This window comes from Tiliqua scincoides, chromosome 7 (assembly GCF_035046505.1).
Source record: "Tiliqua scincoides isolate rTilSci1 chromosome 7, rTilSci1.hap2, whole genome shotgun sequence".
NCBI classification, from domain to species: Eukaryota; Metazoa; Chordata; class Lepidosauria; order Squamata; family Scincidae; genus Tiliqua; species Tiliqua scincoides.
The window spans coordinates 47,957,967-47,978,759 of NC_089827.1; the positions used below are offsets into that span (position 1 = coordinate 47,957,967).

General features: G+C 45.3%; 1 protein-coding gene across 1 annotated transcript; it reads right to left on the reverse strand.

The window, feature by feature from the left end:
* Positions 1-433: 433 nt before the first annotated feature.
* Positions 434-20,392, reverse strand: LOC136657286 (cystine/glutamate transporter-like). The gene is made up of 12 exons (XM_066634029.1): positions 20,185-20,392; positions 17,705-17,831; positions 14,955-15,070; positions 12,169-12,294; positions 9,593-9,692; positions 7,557-7,601; positions 5,482-5,605; positions 4,713-4,816; positions 3,687-3,783; positions 2,972-3,121; positions 1,643-1,820; positions 434-498 (listed from the first exon to the last, which is right to left on the reverse strand). Exons 1-12 carry the CDS (start codon positions 20,390-20,392, stop codon positions 434-436), a joined length of 1,440 nt encoding a protein of 479 aa, XP_066490126.1.
* Positions 20,393-20,793: the final 401 nt, after the last annotated feature.

The following is a 20,793-nucleotide window of genomic DNA, read 5'->3' on the forward strand; positions in this document are numbered from 1 at the left end:
TGCCATGGCACAGTGGTTGAAAATGGCTGGGCTAGACTGTTAATAGGAAGTAAGAGGGATTATTGAACAAGACTTACCATTGGTTTGGTCCACTTTGTCAGGACTAGTAGCCTATATTCTAATACTAGCATCAAAGACTAGCATCACAGCACAATCACAGGCTCTGCTTATTAAAGCAGTCTTACATAAAATAGCCATCCAACTTTTTTCCTATTTTTTTTAAAGACCAAAATTCTCTGGCCAACAAAAAAAGATTTGATTATCTCAGTTCTCGATCTGCTTGCAAATGGACTGAAGGTTTGTTCCCCACTGTGAGTAAGTTCAGGAATTTTTGCTTTCAGTTCCATTGCTGTTGGACAATAGAAAAATGGGAAGGAGTCTTTTGAGGCCTCGACACCACCATTGTTTTCATTGCTCAGAGGCACTGATGTCTTCAGTAAGTTTGGACTTCCTGCAGAGCCACTTTCATCAAGATCTGCAGTTTCACAGTCATGGCATCTAAACCAAAGCAAGAAGGGGGGAAAAAGAGGAACAGTTTGAGAACACCATTTTGTTGCATGTACTTCAATGAAAACAGCAAACTTGGGTTGACTCAGATATTGGATGCAGCAGCTTTGTAGGTAGTCTGCCATGTTCCTGATACCATGTGAACTTCTCTTGTTTGACTGGATTGTGCGCATGCAATTTTAAAAAGTTAGTATGGCTCTCGTGAGTCACAGTAAATGACCTCCTCTTTGTAACACATGAAACAGCCTAAAGGATGCCTGTGTAGAGATAACTTTTCTGTGTTGAGTCTGTGTAATGTTGAACTAGCCACCTGTACATATTTAACATTAAGAGATGACTTTTTCAGATCAAATCTACACAGTGGTTAACAATAAAAATGTAAAGCAGTACAAAGTAAGCAAACAATAAAGGTAGACCTAACTAGCAGAATAAAACCATTTTAGCTTGGTATAATCATGGCCACTACCATCAATGGCGTTATGGCACTAGTAAACCATCAGCCTACAATCAGTTCAAAACCAAGTGCAATTGGTGTATTTGCTTAAGGGCAGACAATGTGGGGGCCTGGTGGGCTTCTATAGTAAAGTACTGCCACTATGCCATCACCAAATCTTATCTATTCTTGTGGAACTACAAGCAGTGCTTATTCATGCGTTGATTATATTTTTCCTGATTTACATGAGCTTGACCAGAACATCACATCTGTGCAGTGCTTTCTCTAGTGCTACCCATTTACAACAGAAGTACTTTTCCAGTTTCTCCCCTGGATTGTCTTGAATCTCTTGCCAATCATTTTCATTGGATCACCCCAAGGTCTAGTTAGTAATATGAGAAAGAGAAAAACTTCTTTCTATTTGCTTCCTGTACACCATGCATAATTTTATAAAGCCCTTGCCTTGTGGTCTTTTTCCAAAGAGCCTAAATGCTTTAGGCCTTGCTTATAGAGAAGCTGCTCCAGGTCCCTGATGGTTTTTAGTTGCCCTTTCCTGCATATCAAAAGAGAAGATGTTTGGTGATGTAGGTCTCTTTGTAGTGAGATGCAAATGTTGGTGTACATATGTCAAGTGCAAAATCACTCCTGTTTCATTCTAGTTCTGAAGCTTCCCTTTAAAGAGGTTTGAACTGTCAGACTTACTGAACCTAGATGTACAGCAGCGTGGTATTCTGGTTTTCTGAACCACCAGGTAGTAGATGGGCAAGCCAGACAGGGTTACGACACAGCCGATGCTCGTGTTTACAGGATCTGAATACAGTGATGTTCCCACAATGAAGAAACATGCTATTGTGAACACCAGTGGAACAAAGAGTGGCACCTAAAAGGAGAGTCAAACATACATTAAGACAGATCTGTCTTGTGCATATAAACAGGAGTGCATGTTTTTTTCCAGCAATATGGCAAAGGATTGTCCGCTGTATTTTCTAGGACTCAAAACAAATATAGATGGAAGAAGCTATTGAGGCCTTCAAAATCAGGGGTCTCTAAACCCCGGCCCGGGGGCCAGATGTGGCCCACAGCAAGCTTCTTTCTGGCCCGCGGCCAACCTCTTGTCCCCTGAAAGCCTCTGGCCCGCTCAACTGAACATGACCAGAACTGTGCTCTGATTGTGTCTGGAGGTTGTTTTGAGGGCCAGAGAGGTTGAATGAATAAGCGCATTCATTCATTTATTCACTCATCTAAGTTCTATCTCTTATTTATTTAAATTTTATATTTTTTTCCTAGCCCTCCACACCACGCCAGATATTTGATGCGGCCCTCTGGCCAAAAAGCTTGGAGACAGCTGTTGTAAATCACCCCTACACTAAGCAGTGCTTTCAATTCATGTTTTGTTTGAAACAGAACAGAAAAAGGAAGTTGTTAGGTTTCTTCGTAGCCTCTCCTAAGAACAGTGGGTTATGGCAACTTTCTCTAGTTTCCACTATTATTGATGGTTTCACTGTTTTTCGAGAATCCCAAAACATAAGTCCTTTATATTTACATTTTCTTAATGTTCATTTTGCATCTGGCTAGGAAGGTGATTAAACTGTAATCAGTGACATCTACCTGGCTGCAAACAACATACTTGTTGCAGCCATACCTAGCCATGATTCATTTTTCCCAAGCATGTTTAAGCATTACAGCTGAATATGACAACTGTGGCTTGCATAATGGCTTGCATTAACCAAAATTAGCTCCAACATAATGCTGCTTATCTGCTTGTAACACGAAAAGCAATTCTCATTGAGAATGTGTGTCCCCTTTGTGGGCACGGCTTAATGTACACTTTTGATATTAAACATGGTTAAGGAAGCAAATAATGCTCAAAAATTTCATCTACACTTGGCCAACAAGTTCTTGTGCTTTTTTCATCGTCTTGTATGTACTTGTGTTTTTTTAGCTAGATCAAAATAGAAGCATAGCTCTACTCTTCATTGTGTAATTTTATCCCTTCAGCACGTTAACTCATACACCACTTGATTTTGTCACCTTAAAGGGTCTTGGTAATTCTGGATGCCGATAGCCATGTATCATAAATCCCAGAGTGGCAAGTCCTATAAAGAACCAGCGCGAAAAACTGTAGAAGTTCAACAGGCCATAGAGATCACCAATGATCACCATCAAGTAGATCAAGGGCAACTGAGGTATAGAAAAAAAACTGTAGTGAGAAAATGTCAAGGGGGATATAAGTCTATTCCTTCCTCTTCCTAAAGTATGGATTTTACTCTCCAATTTAGCCCATGAGGATGTGAACTCAAAGTTAATTTGTGTGATTAGTTTTCCCTGTTGTGCAGATGAAGGGAGGAGTAGTTTTGATCATTTATGGCTGGGGAGGGAAGCGATGCAAGGACAAACTATTTGCAGGAACAAATTGCAGTTCAAGTTCACTGCATGTTGGGAATGTCAGTTATGTGAAGCAAATGGGAGCAGGGATTATGAACAAGTTAACTACAACAGGTGCTGAGTGAGTCGGGAATCATATGGATGCTATTCGAATGGACAGAAAAATAGCCTGAAAATTAAAAGGCCACTTTTTTTTAAAGATAGTGAGCAGATGAGTGCAGCCTGGGCCTCTTGAGCTCATAGGGCCTCATAAAAGGGAAGCGTTGACTTCTCATTTTCCAATGTGCTGTTCATTCGGTTAGGAGGTGGGAGGAAGGCAAATTCATTCCCGGCTCATCTGAAACCCTTTTTGAATTCTTACCATTAATATCAAGGCTGGGAGAGGAGTGTGTCTTTGAAGATGTATCATTGAGAAGAGGGCTGGCCATTGTCCTTCCCGTGCGGCTGCAAACAACATCCTGTAAAACGTCCCCAGGTTTGAACGGTGAGACAAACTGGTTTATTAGCAAGCAGTGGTCACACCTTGAATGAGGGTTACTGGGCTTGTGGAAAGACTGCTGGCAAAACCCCTTTTCAGCTCAAGGCATGGTGGCCCTTTTGCATGAGAACCGTGCCAGTTCCCAGCTTGCTGGGGGCCTGAGGGCAAAGGCATGCACTATGCTCCCTATGGTGCCCCTACTTGTTCCCTAATGCTGCATGGGTGCTACTGGTACTAAGGGTTCAGGGGCTGTGCTAGTAGTTTGGCCCTCAGCTACCACCCAGCCTAGCTACCACTCCTGTTTCCTAAAACACTGGGAATAAAATTTATTCACTCACTCGCTCCATTTATATCCTGCTTTTCTACCTGAAGGGCACCTAAAGTGGCTTACAAAATATAGAAATTATATTTAAAATAATTTACGTACAAATATTAAAATCACCTTAAACATTACACCTTAAAAATCACAATAAAACATAAAACTTGCAGCAGTCATTTCTTAAGAAAGGGCAAAGCCCATAAAATCTAAACAGCATGGAAATAAAAGACCAAGATAGAAAATCATGAACTCAGAAGGCCAATCTGAAAGGAAACATTTTGACCCTCTCCCCCCCCCCCCAAAGCCATTCATAAACTGAGAGGGATGAAGTTCCGTAAGGTTGGTGCCACAACTGAGAAGGCCCTATTCCTTGCCACTGCCCCTCCATAGATGACTGCACCTGCAAAAGGATCTTCTTCAATGACAGGAGGGGTTGAGCTGGATTATACAGGAGGAAATCTCTCAAATACTCTGGCCATATAGAGCTTTAAAGGTCAAAACCAGCTCCTTGAATTGGGCCCGGAAATAAATTGGCAGCCAGTGATTCCTCCAGAGCAGTGACCCACACAAAACCCAGACAAGATGTTTACCTTGATGCAGCAAAGATTCCTCCATTCAAAGCACCCAAACATGACAGTGCAACAAGGACTGGAATCACGGAGGAAATGCTCGTGAAGGCTTTGTCAGCAAAGCTCTAAAGGACAATCAAGGAAGTCTGGTGAGCCAGATCCTTTTTCCATCCCCACCAGTGACATAGCTAAGGCATCTGACACCTGCAGGCACAAGAATTTTTAACACCCCTCCTTACCCCCATAGCACCCCCCCCCTAATTTTTAACACTTCCCATATAATGTATACACATACACTGGGTACTTTCAGAGGGTGACTTCTGGTTTTCATTGAAATCCGGAAGTGCCTTTCAGAGGTCTCTAAGACACCCCTTAAAGGTGTGGTATCCAGGGCAATGTACCCCCCTAATCCTCCTTAACTATGCTACTGATTCCTGCTTCTATTTCTACATCTTTATTTTGGAGGAGAAATGGTTTTACTCTGCAGAGGTATCTTGCAAGGGATCCTCTATGATAAGTTGGGGAGCGCTCATTAATTGATGCACACATGAAAGGCTCTTCATGTTCAAAGAGGAATGCTTGTCTGTCTTTTCACCGCACATAGAAACAGATGTCTGCCCTAGGCACGTGGATTTGCAATCTGTTATTTTCTTTAATTAAGTTGGAGACTCTTTCCAACAGGCCTTCTAGGTAGTCTCTCTCTCTCTCTTTTCTCTCCCCATCCCTTGCCCTCACCTTGGAAATTCTGATCTGAAAAGTGTGACTCTTCCAAGAGAACAGCATTGCTCACCACAGCTACCGCTTCGGAGTCGAGAATCTCCTGTGGTGTTAGAACCGCATAGTAAGAGATGTTTGTAAGGACGTAACACACGGTGACAACCACCAAGGACACGATGACAGCCAGTGGGATATTCCTGAAGAGAAATAAAAACAGTGTCTCTTGCATGTACAGCTGCGCACTGTGTGTTTCCTTTACCCAATGGGTAGCTTTCCCTTGATTGTAGCACATGGTATACAAATGCTTAGAAAGGAATGTCACTTATTTCACTCTTCGAGGCAGACCTTCCCCATCCCCCTCACAATTGGCAGACTTTAGGCTTCTAGGAGCTGATGTTTTTTATTTGGCAGTGTCTTGGATGGTGGCGTCGCTTGGGGGCAGCACTGGGTGACATTCCAGTGACCCAGTGGGCAGCACTGGGTGACATTCCCGGGTGTGTGTGTGACACCACTACTGACCAAAATGTTTTAAATCTTGATATTTTTGAGTAATACCATCAAGTTATATATCCTTTGTGTAATTTCATGCAGAATGCAATGAAACGAACCATGCTGAAATAGCTCTATTCTATCAAAAGTTACAGCCCAAAACCCAGCAGGAGTGGGGCAATGGTACACCGCCTGCCCACTGCCCAGGGCATTACCCCGCCCACTGCATGCAAGGAAGTCTATCATGGGGGTGATGTGCTGGCCTCCCGCACCAGGTGACACAAAGCCTTAGTGACACCACTGGCCTTGGAAGCTCCCGCTGTGAAATGGTGCCTTGGAGAGGCAAAATGTTTTGCAAAGGGGTGGCTGGGAAAGATGGAATCCATTGCAGAAATGGGAGCTGGCACCATAAGGTGTTTTTACTTATATTCCTTCCCCCACCCCAGTTGTACATTCTGCTGAATGATTTCTCCATGTTCCTATCAGCACTGGGCTGAGATCCGAACCTAAGAACTGGAGGAGACATAAGGAAAAAAATTCCAACCACCCAGGTGGAAGACAGAAAGTTTGGGAATGGTCTGAGATGGGGATGTCTGCCACCAACCTATAGTCCCATTCTCCCTCCACCATACATCCTCTGCCAACCTCCTACCCAGACACTCATTTCCCCATTCACACAAATGGAGAGCTCCACTCCACCTCACTGCTTGGCCAGAGATTCATCACCACCTGAGATCTGCAAGCAACCAGAAATGAGTCAACCAGAAACGTGGGAAATGAGAGCATGAGCTGGTAGGTAGCTAATGCTGCTCAACTGGGATGACTTGTGCTCACTCCTCTTCCCATTCCATTGCTGCTTCCAGAGGTCATGGAGATGCGGAGGGCTTAAATCAACTTTCAAGTCCCATCCATCAAGTTCCATCAACTTTCAACACAGGTGAGGTGGTGAGCAGCAGAAAATGCTGTCGTTGCTCTGGCTGCCTCGTGTGTGTATATCAGAGCATGCACACAAGGCCCAAAAAGATGCAGGTGCCATAAGGTGTTTCTCTACATGGCGCAATGCCATGTGTTAGACTAGCCAGCCCCTCTCCATCAGGCATTTGAGATGTTCTGATGAGGCCTTGCTCTCAATTCCACCCTATGAAGATGCTACAGTTGCCTCCAGTAGGGAGTAGGGCCTGCTCTGCAGTTGGCCCAATATTGAGGAGCTTTAGCAAAGATGATCTGTACCTTATTTTTCCAAACAGGGACAAAACCATTTTTTCCTCTTCCTCCCAATTCTTTGAAAATGAATTGTTCCTTCTTTCTTGCCCTACAGGCTCATTTATTTAGGATATATTTAATTCTATGTATTGTTTGTCTCCTTTTTAAGTTTGTAAACAGCTTTTGAAATGAATAGAAATCAATGAGAGCTATCTTCCACCCACCTGAGTCCAACTTCTGGAGACTCAGGGGAAAGACCTGAAACCCCAAGACCTTTAGCGCACGTGTTCGGAGAGCAACAACATTTTAAAAAAAAAAAAAAAATAGAATAAAAACAGACCCAACACATTTTCTTACTCAATTTCCTCTTCAGTATCTACAGTTGAATTTCAAACCTTTTTCAACATACATTTTGCATGGGCTAAAAAAAAGAATGCAAAGCTCTGGTTTGCTCACCGTTTAGGATTTACTATCTCCTCTGTTACAAAGTTTATATAGAACCTGAAATGAGAGAGAGAGAGAGAGAGAGAGTCTGAAAGTCAAAAGATGCTTGTGACATTGAGGCTGAACAGGTTATTCCAGCATAGCACCCACCATTTGTTCTACAGGAGGATCCTATTCTGCTTGTTGTCTCACAACTAGACGGAATGAACAACGGATGTTTTTGGTCAGACAAAATAAAACACTATCTCTTTTAGTGAGCAGAACAGATTATTATTGAACAGAACAGATAACAGAGGTACTTTTTTTAAAGTGGTGCCCTCTTATATTTAGCAGGCGGAGAGCAACTGTCTCTTTTCAGCCCAGTATGGCATCTTTTCCAATGGCTATTACCAGCGTCTTTTTTGCCCTTCTTTTTAGACTGCAAGCCCTTTGGGGACAGGGAACCATGTATTTTACTATGGAAACCACTTTGTGAGCTGCTCTTGTTGAAAAGTAGTATATAAATATTCTCAATAATAATTTTGACAATAAAAAAATGGTTTGAAAGCAAGATTGCACATTTTTAGTTGTGGCTTTAACAGCAGCTAGTTCTCAGGACACAAGCAGGTGCTAATACTGATCTCTGTGCTTATCATGTTCTTAGGTCTGCAAATCCAGCTGCTGTTAATGCATAGGAGCAGGCCAGGTCTTTTTTCCCTGGTCAACTGACAACTCTTGCTTGGTTATATACCATTTTTGTTCTTAATCCCTCTGGAAACCATGGAAGGCAAAAACATATGTTCCCTGGCTAGAAATTGTAAATGAGATACCATTCTCTCTAGTGGGTATAATACAAATGCCAAAAAAGTCTCTTACAGCCCAGCCCTAACCTGTGCAGGCACAGCAAAACTGCATGGCCCACGCTGTATCCTACATAGGTTAGGAGGTGGCTGGAAGTCACCTTGGGGTAAGGCAGGGCTTTTCAAACTGGGGCGCCGTGACGCCCCAGCCTGTTGGTCCCGGCCTCTGTTCCCTTAAGGGGCAGGCGTGGGCAGCCTGGAGGCAGGGAGGAGGCAGCAGCACGATCCCCAGGATCGCGCCACTCAGGAGGCTGCAGGGGCTTGGGTGTACTTACCCATGCCTCCTGCAGCCTGCCTGGCGTGCGGGGAGCCGGTGCTACCTTTGGCAGGGCTCACCGCAGCAGTGAAAGTGAAAGCAGAGCGATTGCGCTCCACTTCCGCTTTAGCAGAGGCAGGGCACGAGCACTCCGCTTTCACTTTCACTGCTGTGAAGATGCCTGCCAAAGTTCGCACCGGGCTCCCTGCACCCGGGGGAGGCTGCAGGAGGCTTGGGTAAGTGCACCCAAGCCCCTGCAGCCCCCTGAGTGGTGCGATCCTGGGGATTGTGCTGCTGCCTTCCACCCACCCCCGCTGCCTCCCCCCGACCCCTGCAAGCACTTACAGTGGCTCAAACTCTCCTGGAGAGTTTGAAAACCACTGGGGTAAGGGGATATTTTTCTCCTTACCCTGAGTAAAGGCCCAGCCACCCCTATAGGACTTCTCAGATCTGCACTAGCTATTTAGCTGGCACAAATCCAGGAAACCCATGTAGGGCTTCCTGGACCAGGATCAGGGGTTAAGATATTGCATGTCAGGCCACCAACATGCCCCCTCCCAGATCCAGTCTTCCCCCATTCCACTTTCCCCCTACCCCCGAACCGCCCTCCAGCCACCCTCTCCCACCCACCCACCCCGGGCTGCCCAGAGCAAATGTACCTGCACTGGCAGATCCTGCACTGACAGGCCATTGCGTGCCTTTGTGCCAGTGCTACTGGCTCCCAAGTAAGTGCAAACATGCCTTATAGTTTATGTGCATGATTGCAACACTTGGAGCCGGCGCAGGGAGGCCTGTGTTGGGAACAGCAGTAACACAGGACTGCACTGCTAGTTGATGAGCTATGCCTGTCTGTCATTCTGGGACAGATTTATAAGAATCTGCAAGGGCACATGAATGGCCTTTTCTCTACCAAGCAAAGGCAATATTGGATAAGGTATAATGTTGAGACTTACCATCCTCCGTAGGCAAACATCCCGGAATAAAAAGCAAGGGGCAGCTTGTCAAATGTCACTGAACTGGTGTCAAAACTATCCTCGAAATTTTCATAGTGGCCTGTGTCCAAGAAAATGCAGGAATGCAACATTTAACAATGTATCTGATATAGTCAGATCTATGCACACATAGTCAGAACATTGAGTTCTGCTAGATCACCCTCAAGCCCCCTTTGCCCTAGCATTCTATTTCCCAAAGTGGCCAGAAAGCCCCTAAGTAGGGCAGGAAGGTAATCAGGAAGAAGAAAAGAAATGGGGTTTTCTGCCTCTCCCCCATATCAGTTCTTTTATTAACAGCATGACAAGCAGAAGTTCAACCACTGCAGGTTTCCCCAGCAGGGAGATGCAATAATGGGGCACCTAAGGTTGCCATGCGTACATGTTGTCAGCTTTTCAGTTCTCATCAACAGTTATGCCAGTTGACCAGGCAAGGGGTACAAAAGCCTACAGTGCAGCATTTGGAAAGCTGAGAACATCCCTAAAGAATCACAGATAGAGGAAGGGCGATCTAGGTCTCAAGTATGCTTGGGAATGCTACCCTCTGATCAGGGGGTCCCTGAATGCCTGGTGTTTAGGGAGGCTTTATTCACTCTGTGGTGGGGGCGATGCACTCTGCACCTGCACAAGGGCACTCTGTGTTTCAGACCTGAATTAAAAGCAGTCCTGGCCTAAACTAAGTCCCAGATAAGACAGTCACTGAACTGGATCATCTCACCACCTGGGTGCTTTCTTTGCATTAAATGAGCATAGCAAAGCTAGAATGATTGTGTCATTGCTAGAGGTGTTTGAAATCAGTGTTATTTACCTTACTCAGAAGTAAGCCCTTTGTGCTCAGTAAGGCTTAGGCTATAAACCTATCTTACTCACTGGAAACAAACCCCTCTAGTTATTGCTTCTTTCCACAGAGGTGAATGGCTTCTGTGCTTAGCTTCTGCAAACAGTCTTTGCAATGAATGATCACAGGTTGTTCTACTTGCAATTCATGGAGTTGCAGCTAAAGTAATTACGTAAACCTGACTAAGCACCTAGCAATCAATGAGACAAGTTAGTTGCTGAATAATGTTGAATACAATTATTCAACAATTATTACAATTACATAATTGAATAATTACAATTATTCAAGGGCTCAATCCTATCCAATTTTGTAGTGCCAGTGCTGCTGTGCCTATGGGGCATGCACTGCATCTTGTGGTGGGGCAGCAGTCACAGAGGTCTCCTTAAAGTATGGGAGCATTTGTTCCCTTACCATGGGGCTGCATTGTGGCTGCACCAGTGCTGGAATATTGGATATGATTGGGCCCTTAGTCAGGGCTAAGTTTCTTTGAATGCAACCCTTCTGGAACTGCTGTTTAGAACTTTTCTGTATATCTGTGTCTGCCAACTGAGAAGCACTTCATGTGTCTGAAGTGTGTGTGCTAGTCCCATAAAGCTTCTGCCACAATAAATCTGGTAATTTATTTTAAGGTGCCACATGGTTGTATTTGCTGCCAGAAACTAATGCACCTACTCCTGTAGAAGTTCTCTCAAAGTCGATCACTGGGGGATGAAATCCTCAGATAATTAAACTGAGGCCTGCACGCCGAGTCATGTTTCAACGCACTTACCACACTTCTTGCCCCATTTCTGTGTTCAGCATTATTTGTATGAGCATTCATACCCAATGTGAACAGACAAGTGATATGATGAATGCCTTCCAGTATGAATGCCTTCCATATGATGAATGCCTTCCAGTATGACCTGGTGCGCATGGAAAGTGTACGTGGGTCAGGAGTTTCTGCATCGTGTAGGAACTGGGCTGATCGTTCGGACCAGCCATGCAGCAGAATGAGGCGAATATATTGGGTTGCACATATTGCCTGCTTCAAACTGCATGTGGCAGATCAACTTGTGAGGTGCTCTCCTGTGTTGTGGTGCTCTCCACACTGCAAGCAGAAAATCAGCAAGCAAAGGCCTGAACTAGAATCTCTGAGGAGCTAGTTTCAGGGACTCTTCTGTCTTTTTTTTTTTTTTTTTTTTTTTTGGTGGAGAAACATTCAAAAAAGTGATCCTCCTTCTGTAGTCTGAGTGGTGCAGACTATTCTGCTGCAGATGTAGACCCAGAGTCCAATCCTATACATGTCTATGAGAAATGGGACCCATGATAGTCAATGGGGCTTACTTCCGGATAAGTCTGGATCGGATTGCAGCCCCAGTCATCTAATGAGTCATGTTACGAAAAACATCATGAACTGAATTTACGTGGTGCTCAAAATTCAAATTATGGGAGTGGAGGGGTCCTAATAATATCCACAAGCCTCGCCTCCTAATCCCCCCTCCCATTTTAGAAAATCATGTCCCACTGTAGCCTTCCAAAAATAGTAGCTAAGGAGGTCATTCCAAAAAGTGAGGGTGCCAGACAGGCCTCTTGTGAAAGCTCCCCTTGACAATGTCCTCCCTGATTCTGTCCTCATCTAGCCGCCCTCTCCTCTCCTTGTCCTGCAGTGACCTTGGTCACTGCAAACCCTCTCACTTCACATGGCAGTTCTGTCCTGTCTTACCGTTGCTGAGAGCCATTATCCCAGGAACGATAACAAGACCCAGGGTGACCAACTTCAGGGCCGTGAGTACAGTCTGTATGTTAGCTGACCAGCTAACGCTCCAACAGTTCAGAGCTATTACTAGGGCTGGAAAGAGAGGGAGAAGAACAATGAGAACTACCAGGAAAGGCTGTTGCAGTTTCAAAAATTACACTCTCAGATCAATCGCTATTTCAATTATGCTTCGGGAGCAGGCAGCCAGTTGCAGTGCTCTTTGAACACCGTCCAGAAAATATTGGCAATTAAAAAGAAACACACCCTGTGAGGTCTTAACTAGTTTGGATAGAGTGAACGTATCTCAGTTACTGTGAAGTTCCTTGCTTGCTCACCAGCAAGCACACGTTCCAAAAATGCTGCCTGTTGGCAGATCTCCTGTGCATCTAGCAGTGTTCCTGCACGGCAGGCAGAAATTTAACAGGTGACGCTTCCCCTTTGCAGCATCTCTGTGCTGGGGAAAGCTACACCTAATTTCTGCTGCTGTTGCAGCTGCTCGAGGAGCCCTGCAGGAAGAAAAGCTCACAACCCTCTGCTTGTATGAACACACTGTACTTCAGATGTTGTTCTTTCTAAATATAGGCACTGGCTAGCCAATGTCTGAAAACCTGGCTCGCAGTTAAATAGCTTTCGCAATCTGTGTGAAAAGACTTCATTTGCCAACTAACTGACAGATATCCATTAAAAAATGAAAAATCAAAAATGCTTCTGTTCATTTACAAGACTCAGATGTGTCCAGTGCGCTTTTCACTGTTTCACAGCTGGCTAGGGAGAGCCAATTGGGTCATAATTCATATGATTGCTCTTTGATGCTTACCCTCTCTCCAACAACCAGTGATGTCTCCAGGCACAACAATCTGAGTGATAGACAGACCCCTTATGCCTAGGGGCAAGGTCCCTTTTCAAACAATTGGGAAAAGGTTCTAACAGGCAATCCTAACTCGCGATGTAACAGGCCGGCCGGCAGGCCTGCGCTGTATCCAGCGCAAGTTTGAGGCTGACTGCAGGTCAGCCTGGGGCAAAGGGAAATAATTCCCCTTACCCAGGTAACACTGCAGCAGCCGCAGTGGGGCTTGGCACCACTTGCCACTCAGATCTTTGCCACCTATAGAGGTGCAAGTTTGGGGCTGACTGCAGGCCAGGCTGGGGCAAGGGGAAATAATTCCCCTTACCCCAGGTAACACTGCAGCAGCCCCAGTGGGGCTACTCAGATCCTTGACACCTATAGAAGTGGTGTAAATCCAAGCAGCCCAGAGCTGGCCGAGGCTGCCCGGGAACAGGGTTAGAATCCTGGCCCCGCCTCCCACTCCCACCTGCTCGCCCACAGAACCGCCCACCCTCTCCTGCCCAAAATGCCTCCTCCCACCTTCCCTAACGCCTCACCAGACTTCCATGCTGACCAAGCTCAGCCGGCGTGGACTTACTTTTCCTTGCGGCTGCAGAGGCTGGATCTGGCCTCTATGGGCCAGCGCACCTATGTGCGCCAGTGCGACTTTCTCCCACGGACGTGCAAAGTGCTTTATGGCACATTTGCAACCCTTCCAGGCCAGCACAAGGGACTTACCCTGGCTCAGGGTATTGTAGGATTGTGCCCTAAATTTCCTTGCAAAATTTTGTACCTGAGGACTGAAGTGTGGGGCTGTGTGCGCAGGCAGCAGCGCATTGCCTAGACCAGGGGTGTCAAACTCGTTTCATACTGAGGGCCGAATGGCATTCATGATGCCTGCTGAGGGCTGGAAGTGATGTCGTTAGGCAGGAAGTGATGCCATTAAACAACTCATAACCAAAAATTAGCACTTTTTCTCACTAAGGAATTCATTAACTTCAAACGACAGAAGAGAAAACAAGCAAATCTTTATCATATTTCAAGACATGGGAGAGCCCAATTTTCATGGGTGTTGCCTTTTTAGCATTAACACCTCAGCACTGCTCAGCAGCTGAGAGCCCAAGGGCCGGATAAAAAGCTTCAGCGGGCCGCATCCAGCCCCCGGGCCTTATGTTTGACACCCCTGGGCTAGACAACTGTGTGATAATCACTTTTCTTCACTACTCTGGCTCCAATGATATGATTAGCTATTGGAATGTGAAGGAGGAGGTGAAGAAATTTGAAGCTTCCTGCTTCCTGCTAATGTTCTAGCTGTGTCCCTCTAGTGTGCAGGCTACAGATACAGGGGCCGCCTGTACTCTGGTTGAGATGCCACAAACCCAGCCAGCACAATCAATGGGGTCGTGAACACCGGACTGAAATGCAGTCATCAGAACAACAATATCTCAGGGAGACCTGAGCATGCACCAGTGGGGGCTACAGGCTAGGACAACTTGGTCTAACCAGTGCCAACTGAACAGATGCAAAATTGGGACATCCGTTTGAAATATGTCTTCTTATTAATAACAATGGAGTTAAAGTTTCAAGTTAAGGATGCCTGATTGTACCAACCTCTCTCCACAGTTTTGCTTTTGTGAGAAATGTCTGTAATGTGCAGGAAGTAGTGAGAGACTGACAAAGGACCAAGTTTCACAGAATGTATTCTATGATGGTGCGAGTCTCCTATGGAGAATAGCTCTCATCTACAACCATTCTAGTCTGGGCTCCTAGGTTTGAATAGGTGACTCTGAAGCAAGTGGGCCTTAAGTTTGATCACATCCTGATCAAAATAGTACATTCCATGGACTTCAGTGGGAATTAATCTCCAGCCAGTGTCCTCAGCTTCCCTCTGCAGGCGTAGCTGCTTAGTATTCCTTGGAGTACTCACTGATTCCGGTTGCAGTGATCAGCTTCACAGCTAAGGCAGGAGCGTGGCATGGAGTAAAGAACGGCTGGATCAGGTATTGACCAAATGCCAAGGACACCACTGCGATATTTGCAGGGCTGTAATAGGAAACCGGGAAATCACAGTTGGTTATCGGAGGCAAAAATGTGTTTTGTTTTTTGCTACCTTATCTCCTGGGTCAGCTCAATTTTCAACCTGTGCCCGTTGATATTTGCTCCTCTGAACAGTCACAATACTCTTAGCCTTTAAGGCCTTTAATACTGGATGACTGGAGATGCCACTGTTTCTCTTGGCCCTGTGCCAGGACACTCTCCATTACTGATTCAAGTTTCACTTCCCTTAACAGTCATCTGTTATGCAAACGTGTGGTTTGCCACCATTCATCTCTATACTGGGAAAAAGAAACCGCTACAAAATGTCTATGTGTCAGGTTGTTGCTGGAGGTAATTATTATTAAATGGTTTCCATTCTAGCTGATCGTAACTGAGTCTTTTGAATGCCCACAATTGCTTATTTTTATTGTGAAATAACTGTCTGTGGACTATGGCCTGCTACGTGCGTGTCCTGGATAAGTCACAGTCCCTATTTGTTTTTTGTGGGGAGTCCCTTATTCAAATCTTTAGTGTGAGTTGCTAAAATTGTTGCTCTCTTTAGCCCAAGGGGTTCCAGAACTTAAGTCTCTCCCTGGGATGCAGATGCACTGTCTCTATTGTTGAAGCTTGCAAATGGACACTGAGGCACCAGTCAGTACACCCTGCCATTTCACTCACTCCAGCTGGTGAGGTGCATCTTGGATTTTTGATAGCCTGTTATAGAAAGGTAATGCCATATTCTAGAACAGGGGTGCCCAAACCCCAGCCCAAGGGCCACTTGTGGCCCTCAAGGACTCCCAATCTGGCCCCTGGGGAGCCCCCAGTCTCCAATGAGCCTCTGGCCCTCCAGAGACTTGCTGGAGCCCGTGCTGGCCCGATGCAACTGCTCTGAGTGTGAGGGTGACTGTTTGACCTCTTGCATGAGCTGTGGGACAAGGGCTCCCTCCACTGCCTGCTGTTTCCTGTCTGTGATGCTGCAGCAGCAGCGAAGGAAAGGCCGGCTTTGCTTTGTGCAAGGCCTTTTATAGGCCTTGAGCTATTGCAAAACCTTCATTCATTCATATAAGCTCCATCTCTAATATAGTCATTAATGTAAATATATGTAAATTTATTCAAATTTGAAATGTAAATTAATTCTTTTTTATTCCTGGCCCCCAACACAGTGTCAGAGAGATGATGTGGCCCTCCTGCCTAAAAGTTTGGACACCCCTGTTCTAGAATATGTTTTATGAATCATAGGCTACAATCCTATCCACGCTTTCCTGGGAGTAAGCCCCATTGATTATAGTGGGACTTGCATCTCAGTAGACATGCATAGGCTTGGGTTCATAGAATGTTAGAGTCAGGAAGGACCTTGGAACTCACCAATCTCCTGCTCAGTGCAGGCAACTACAACATGAGAATTTATGAGAATAAGCACAACTTTGACTTTTATACTGGGGGTAGCCTGACTGTTGCAGAGGAAAAGATGTGGTGATGCTTGGGTAGCTCTTGATGTGAAAATTGGAGTTTTTTTCCTATTTTTGTTTATGACATGTTGGTGGATATGTGATCCTCAGTTGGCTAGTGTATGTTTGGAAAAACAGCTACAAATGCATGTGTGAGCACAGAAAGAAAAATGTTGGGAAACAGTGAGGCAAAAAGGCCATGACACACATTCTTATTTTTTGAAGATTTTTGATGGACAATTTATAGTGCAGCAGAATAGACAGATCAGATCTTAGTTTCTAAAGTGCACATTTTATTTCTTAAGGATTGTCCTATGATAATCTGTTCATGTGCTTCTTTTTAATTTAGGAATAGCAATCTTGGGGGGGGGCAATGCAGACTGGGACCATGGCATTTGGGGAAGGAGTTTTAATACTTAGCACCCCCACAATCCCAGGGCAGACCCCCTCTGCCCTAATGGTTTCCCCCCCCCCCCCCCGAATTTAAAACCAAGCAAGGATCAAGCACAGGATCAGCCAATCGCATTATGAATGTATCGTCTAGCGGAGGCCTAAATTCTGTGGCTTTGGTGACAACACGCAAAGCAAACATGAGGGGAACAGGCTTTGAACTGATTGTTCTGACCTTTGCCAGGGAGATGATGTGCTGTGTGGTGTGTTTGCTTGAAATGAGGGGGTGGGCCTGTGTTAGCAATTCGTACTTGGTGCCAGAGGGATTCTTTTGAACAAGCTGTGATCCCATTGAACTGAGGCCAGCAGCTCCCAGAAGTTCTGTGGCAGAAGGGTCTGTTTATTTAGTGGCTATCTGGGCTGTGGAGGGGAAGAACGGGGGGACGGCGGCTCATGTATCAAACTGATTTTTATGGAGCCAGAAACAACTTCCCTTTTTGGAGCAAAGAACAGAATGTGTGTGTGCTTGATTTTTATTCTTCCCAAGGGCTTTCTTTCATTCTTCCCCACTGCTCCTCTTGTCCTTCTTAGATTCCTTTTCCTCTCCCTCCTTCCCAACGTTCTGCAGCCATTTGTTCTTTCACAGTGGTGCTGTGCTGATCACCAGCTGGTCACTTTTAAAAACACAGCTGGAACATGCACGCCCCCTCCCCCATTGAGGGACTTAAAGAGACAAGACAAGCCCTTCAGTGCCTGGAATTCCCCCCCTTTACACAACAATAGAAAGTGCAGCTGCCCTTACCGGATCATAACAAATTCAGCCCATAATCGTAGGAAAGCTGGCAATGGCCCAAGAGTCTCTAAAAGGTAAATATAATGTCCTCCTGATTTTGTGATGGTGGTTCCAAAGTCTGCGTAAGACAGAGCACCTAGAAACAGAACAAGAAACCGAAGTTCTTCAACAAATACAATAATCTCAGCATCATCATGACCAAACCGCCTATAATTCTAAACACACTGACATATGGAAATCTATTCCATGAAATCAATTGGATTTATCATGCAAACCCTAGGATTAGTATGTGTGTGTGTGTATTTTGTTTATTTCATTTCTCCTCCAAGGGTCTCGAAGTGCACACCTAGTTCTCTCTCCCATTTATCCTCACAATGACCCTGCAAGGTGCTAGGCTGAGAGATAGTGACCCGGTGAGTCACCTAGTGAGATTCATAGTTTTAGGATATCGGAGCTCAAGTTTCCCTTGAGTATATTTATGTATATTTGCATATTTCTATTTGATCAATTCCGTTCTGAAAACTGAAATTGGAAATTGCTGCATAAGTTAATAAGGATTTAGCTTTGTGCTTAATCACTAAAATAAAGCCTTGGTTTTTAGAGACCCAAGGTTGCACGCTTTCCATATGTTCCTATGTGAGATGGGGGAGCAAGATCATATCTTTCCATGCCACCCACTAAGTGCACCTGTCCTGCCTTCAAGATCACCAGACACCTACCTGTGCATGAAACATTTGGACAAGCATATCAAAATCCAACATGTGTAAGTCTGAACAGTGCATTTGATATCCCACTGCAGAATGGAACAGATGTGGTGTGAGCCACAGGTATAATGTTGACATGTGTAAACATTCCGTACATGCCCCATCTCATTTAAAAGTATTCATCCTGTGCAATGACCCAGTAGCACAACAGCGATGCTCCTACCAGGACTATCAATCACTGACTTGCTAACAGATCAGTGCATTTAAATGTGATGGAATCTATATAGAACACTTCCATTGGTAAGTGGTTTGTCTGAAGGTTCGGGCACATCTGGAATCCACCATGCAGTTTGAGCCTATGAGAGCTGGATTTTGCATGCACATACCCTCTTTAAATGTTATATCCAAGCAGGGACATCCAGGAATACTGGAGATGGAACAGGGAAACCTGGTGAGCAGGGCAGGAAGGCATCAATCTCTCTCTCTCATCACACAGAGTCAAGAACAGCATGAGCATTATCTAATCTGGGCCACAAGCAGTGGCTAACACAACAGAGATTATCCATCACGGACATACTTCGTTGTCAGAAGCCCCTTAATGTTCGCCTTTTGCTCACAAACACTGAGGTGTGTGTGCCATGATTGATAGAGTTGAAAAATAGCCACCCTACAGCGTCAACACAATTGACTGGTTAGTGTTGCTGGCAACGCTTTCCCAAATTGTCTGCATGTCAGCAGATGAGCACAGGTGGGTGATATGAGTTGAGAGCTAACGTAGATGAGACTTTTTTCATTGCCGGTCACCAAAACACTCAAAGTGAATAGATCTAAGAAAGATTGGGGGGGGGGGGTTTGAAACATATCTTCCCACATACAGTGGGGGGAAGGGGAGAGAGAGAGAGAGAGAGAGAGAGAGCTAGCTTGTGGAGCTATTCATTCAAGTGTTCTCTGACCAGGATAATCTGCACAATGTCTTCAACACACAATGGATCCCTACCTGACCACACTTCTGATGGAGTGATTGTGGGGAGGTGAGTGTGACCAATTCTCTAGTGGAGTGGAGAGGCGAAGTTGCCATTCAACACTTCCCCTACATATTCTTTCCCTGCCTTCCAATCACCCTCCCCACAGACTTTTTTCCAGGTTTAGTGCAAACTTCTTGGACCTAGGGGACCAGAAATGTTATAGAACTACAGTGTGAGACTCAAACACACACTTGTGCCCCATTTTTCATTCAATCCATCACATGCCCCTTCTACCTGGCTTCACCCTGTCAACCCACATGGCATGAGGGCATCTTTGCAAAGCCAACACATTCTGTGTTGACTCAAAATTTGAAGTTGCCATAATGTTCTCCCATGTTCCATTGGGCTGTTTTCTGAGCAAAGTCCTTCCCCAGAATTCCTGTGTGGACATGCCCTAAGTAGGTGTTTTACTCCTGTTACCTGGGTTAATAGACACTTTGGAAGTGATGGTTCTCTTAGATTTAGCAGGGGGAGAGCAAATGCCCCTGTGAACATCCATGCTTTTTAAGTGTGTAGGACCAGCCTGAGTGAAAAAAGTATTGCCTGAGCTGGTCCCATGTTCTTTTCAGGTTGCGAACCCTTTTGGGAGAGGGATCTGTGTTCTCTTTCCTTTTGCTATGTAAACTGATATGTGAATTATTTTGGTTGAAAAGCAGTCAATTATAATTCTGCAGTCCTGTCACACTCCCCCCCCCCTTATTTTTTCCTTTGGCAACAACTGAACAAATGTGCAGTGACAAAATGAAACAAAGCCACTCACCAAACAGGGAGAGGATCCCACAAGACAGCCACACCAGTAAGGAGACCCCGACATTGCCTGAGTTTTGCAAGACCCCTTTTGGAGAAATGAAGATACCGCTGCCCACCATGGTGCCGACGGCCAACGCAATGACCCGGGTGAGGGTGACTTTCCTCCTTAGGAAAACCGCTTCTTTTGCCTCTCCTGGACTTTTCCTGCAGGACCCCATGTCTTGTTCCAAGCTCCCCACTGAAGGTCTGGAGGCCTGTGCAAGACTTGAGCTCCTTTCCTGGCCCTCGTGCGGAAGTTGTGTCCTGCTCTCGGTCAACCTCGCTCTCTTTTTCTCCCTCTCTCTTTACTTAGCAGGCAGAGTACAGTTTGGCTGGGGAAACTTTGGAATAACAAGCACATGAAGTAAACAAATATTTAACAAAAATATCAGGCGGGAGAGGGAGGTGGGGGGATCCTCATCCTAAGGAAAAAAGTTTATTCCTGCTGCTGGCACAGGTTGTGCTATTGAGGGACTTGGTGTAGATCATATGCGCACCCAGAGCTATTGCTGGAGGCAGTGGCATCCGGGGTAGTGATGTCATGAATGTTCCCTTACCTTGAGGAGACCTGCAGCTGTTC

Excerpts from the sequence above, each read along its gene's own strand:
- LOC136657286 (XM_066634029.1), bottom strand. The coding sequence starts at position 20,392 with ATGGGGTCCTGCAGGAAAAGTCCAGGAGAGGCAAAAGAAGCGGTTTTC. Across the intron at positions 17,832-20,184 it reads TGGGATCCTCTCCCTGTTTG|GTGCTCTGTCTTACGCAGAC; the intron begins GTGAGTGGCTTT and ends TTCTGTTTCTAG. Across the intron at positions 7,602-9,592 it reads ATGTTTGCCTACGGAGGATG|GTTCTATATAAACTTTGTAA; the intron begins GTAAGTCTCAAC and ends CTCTCATTTCAG.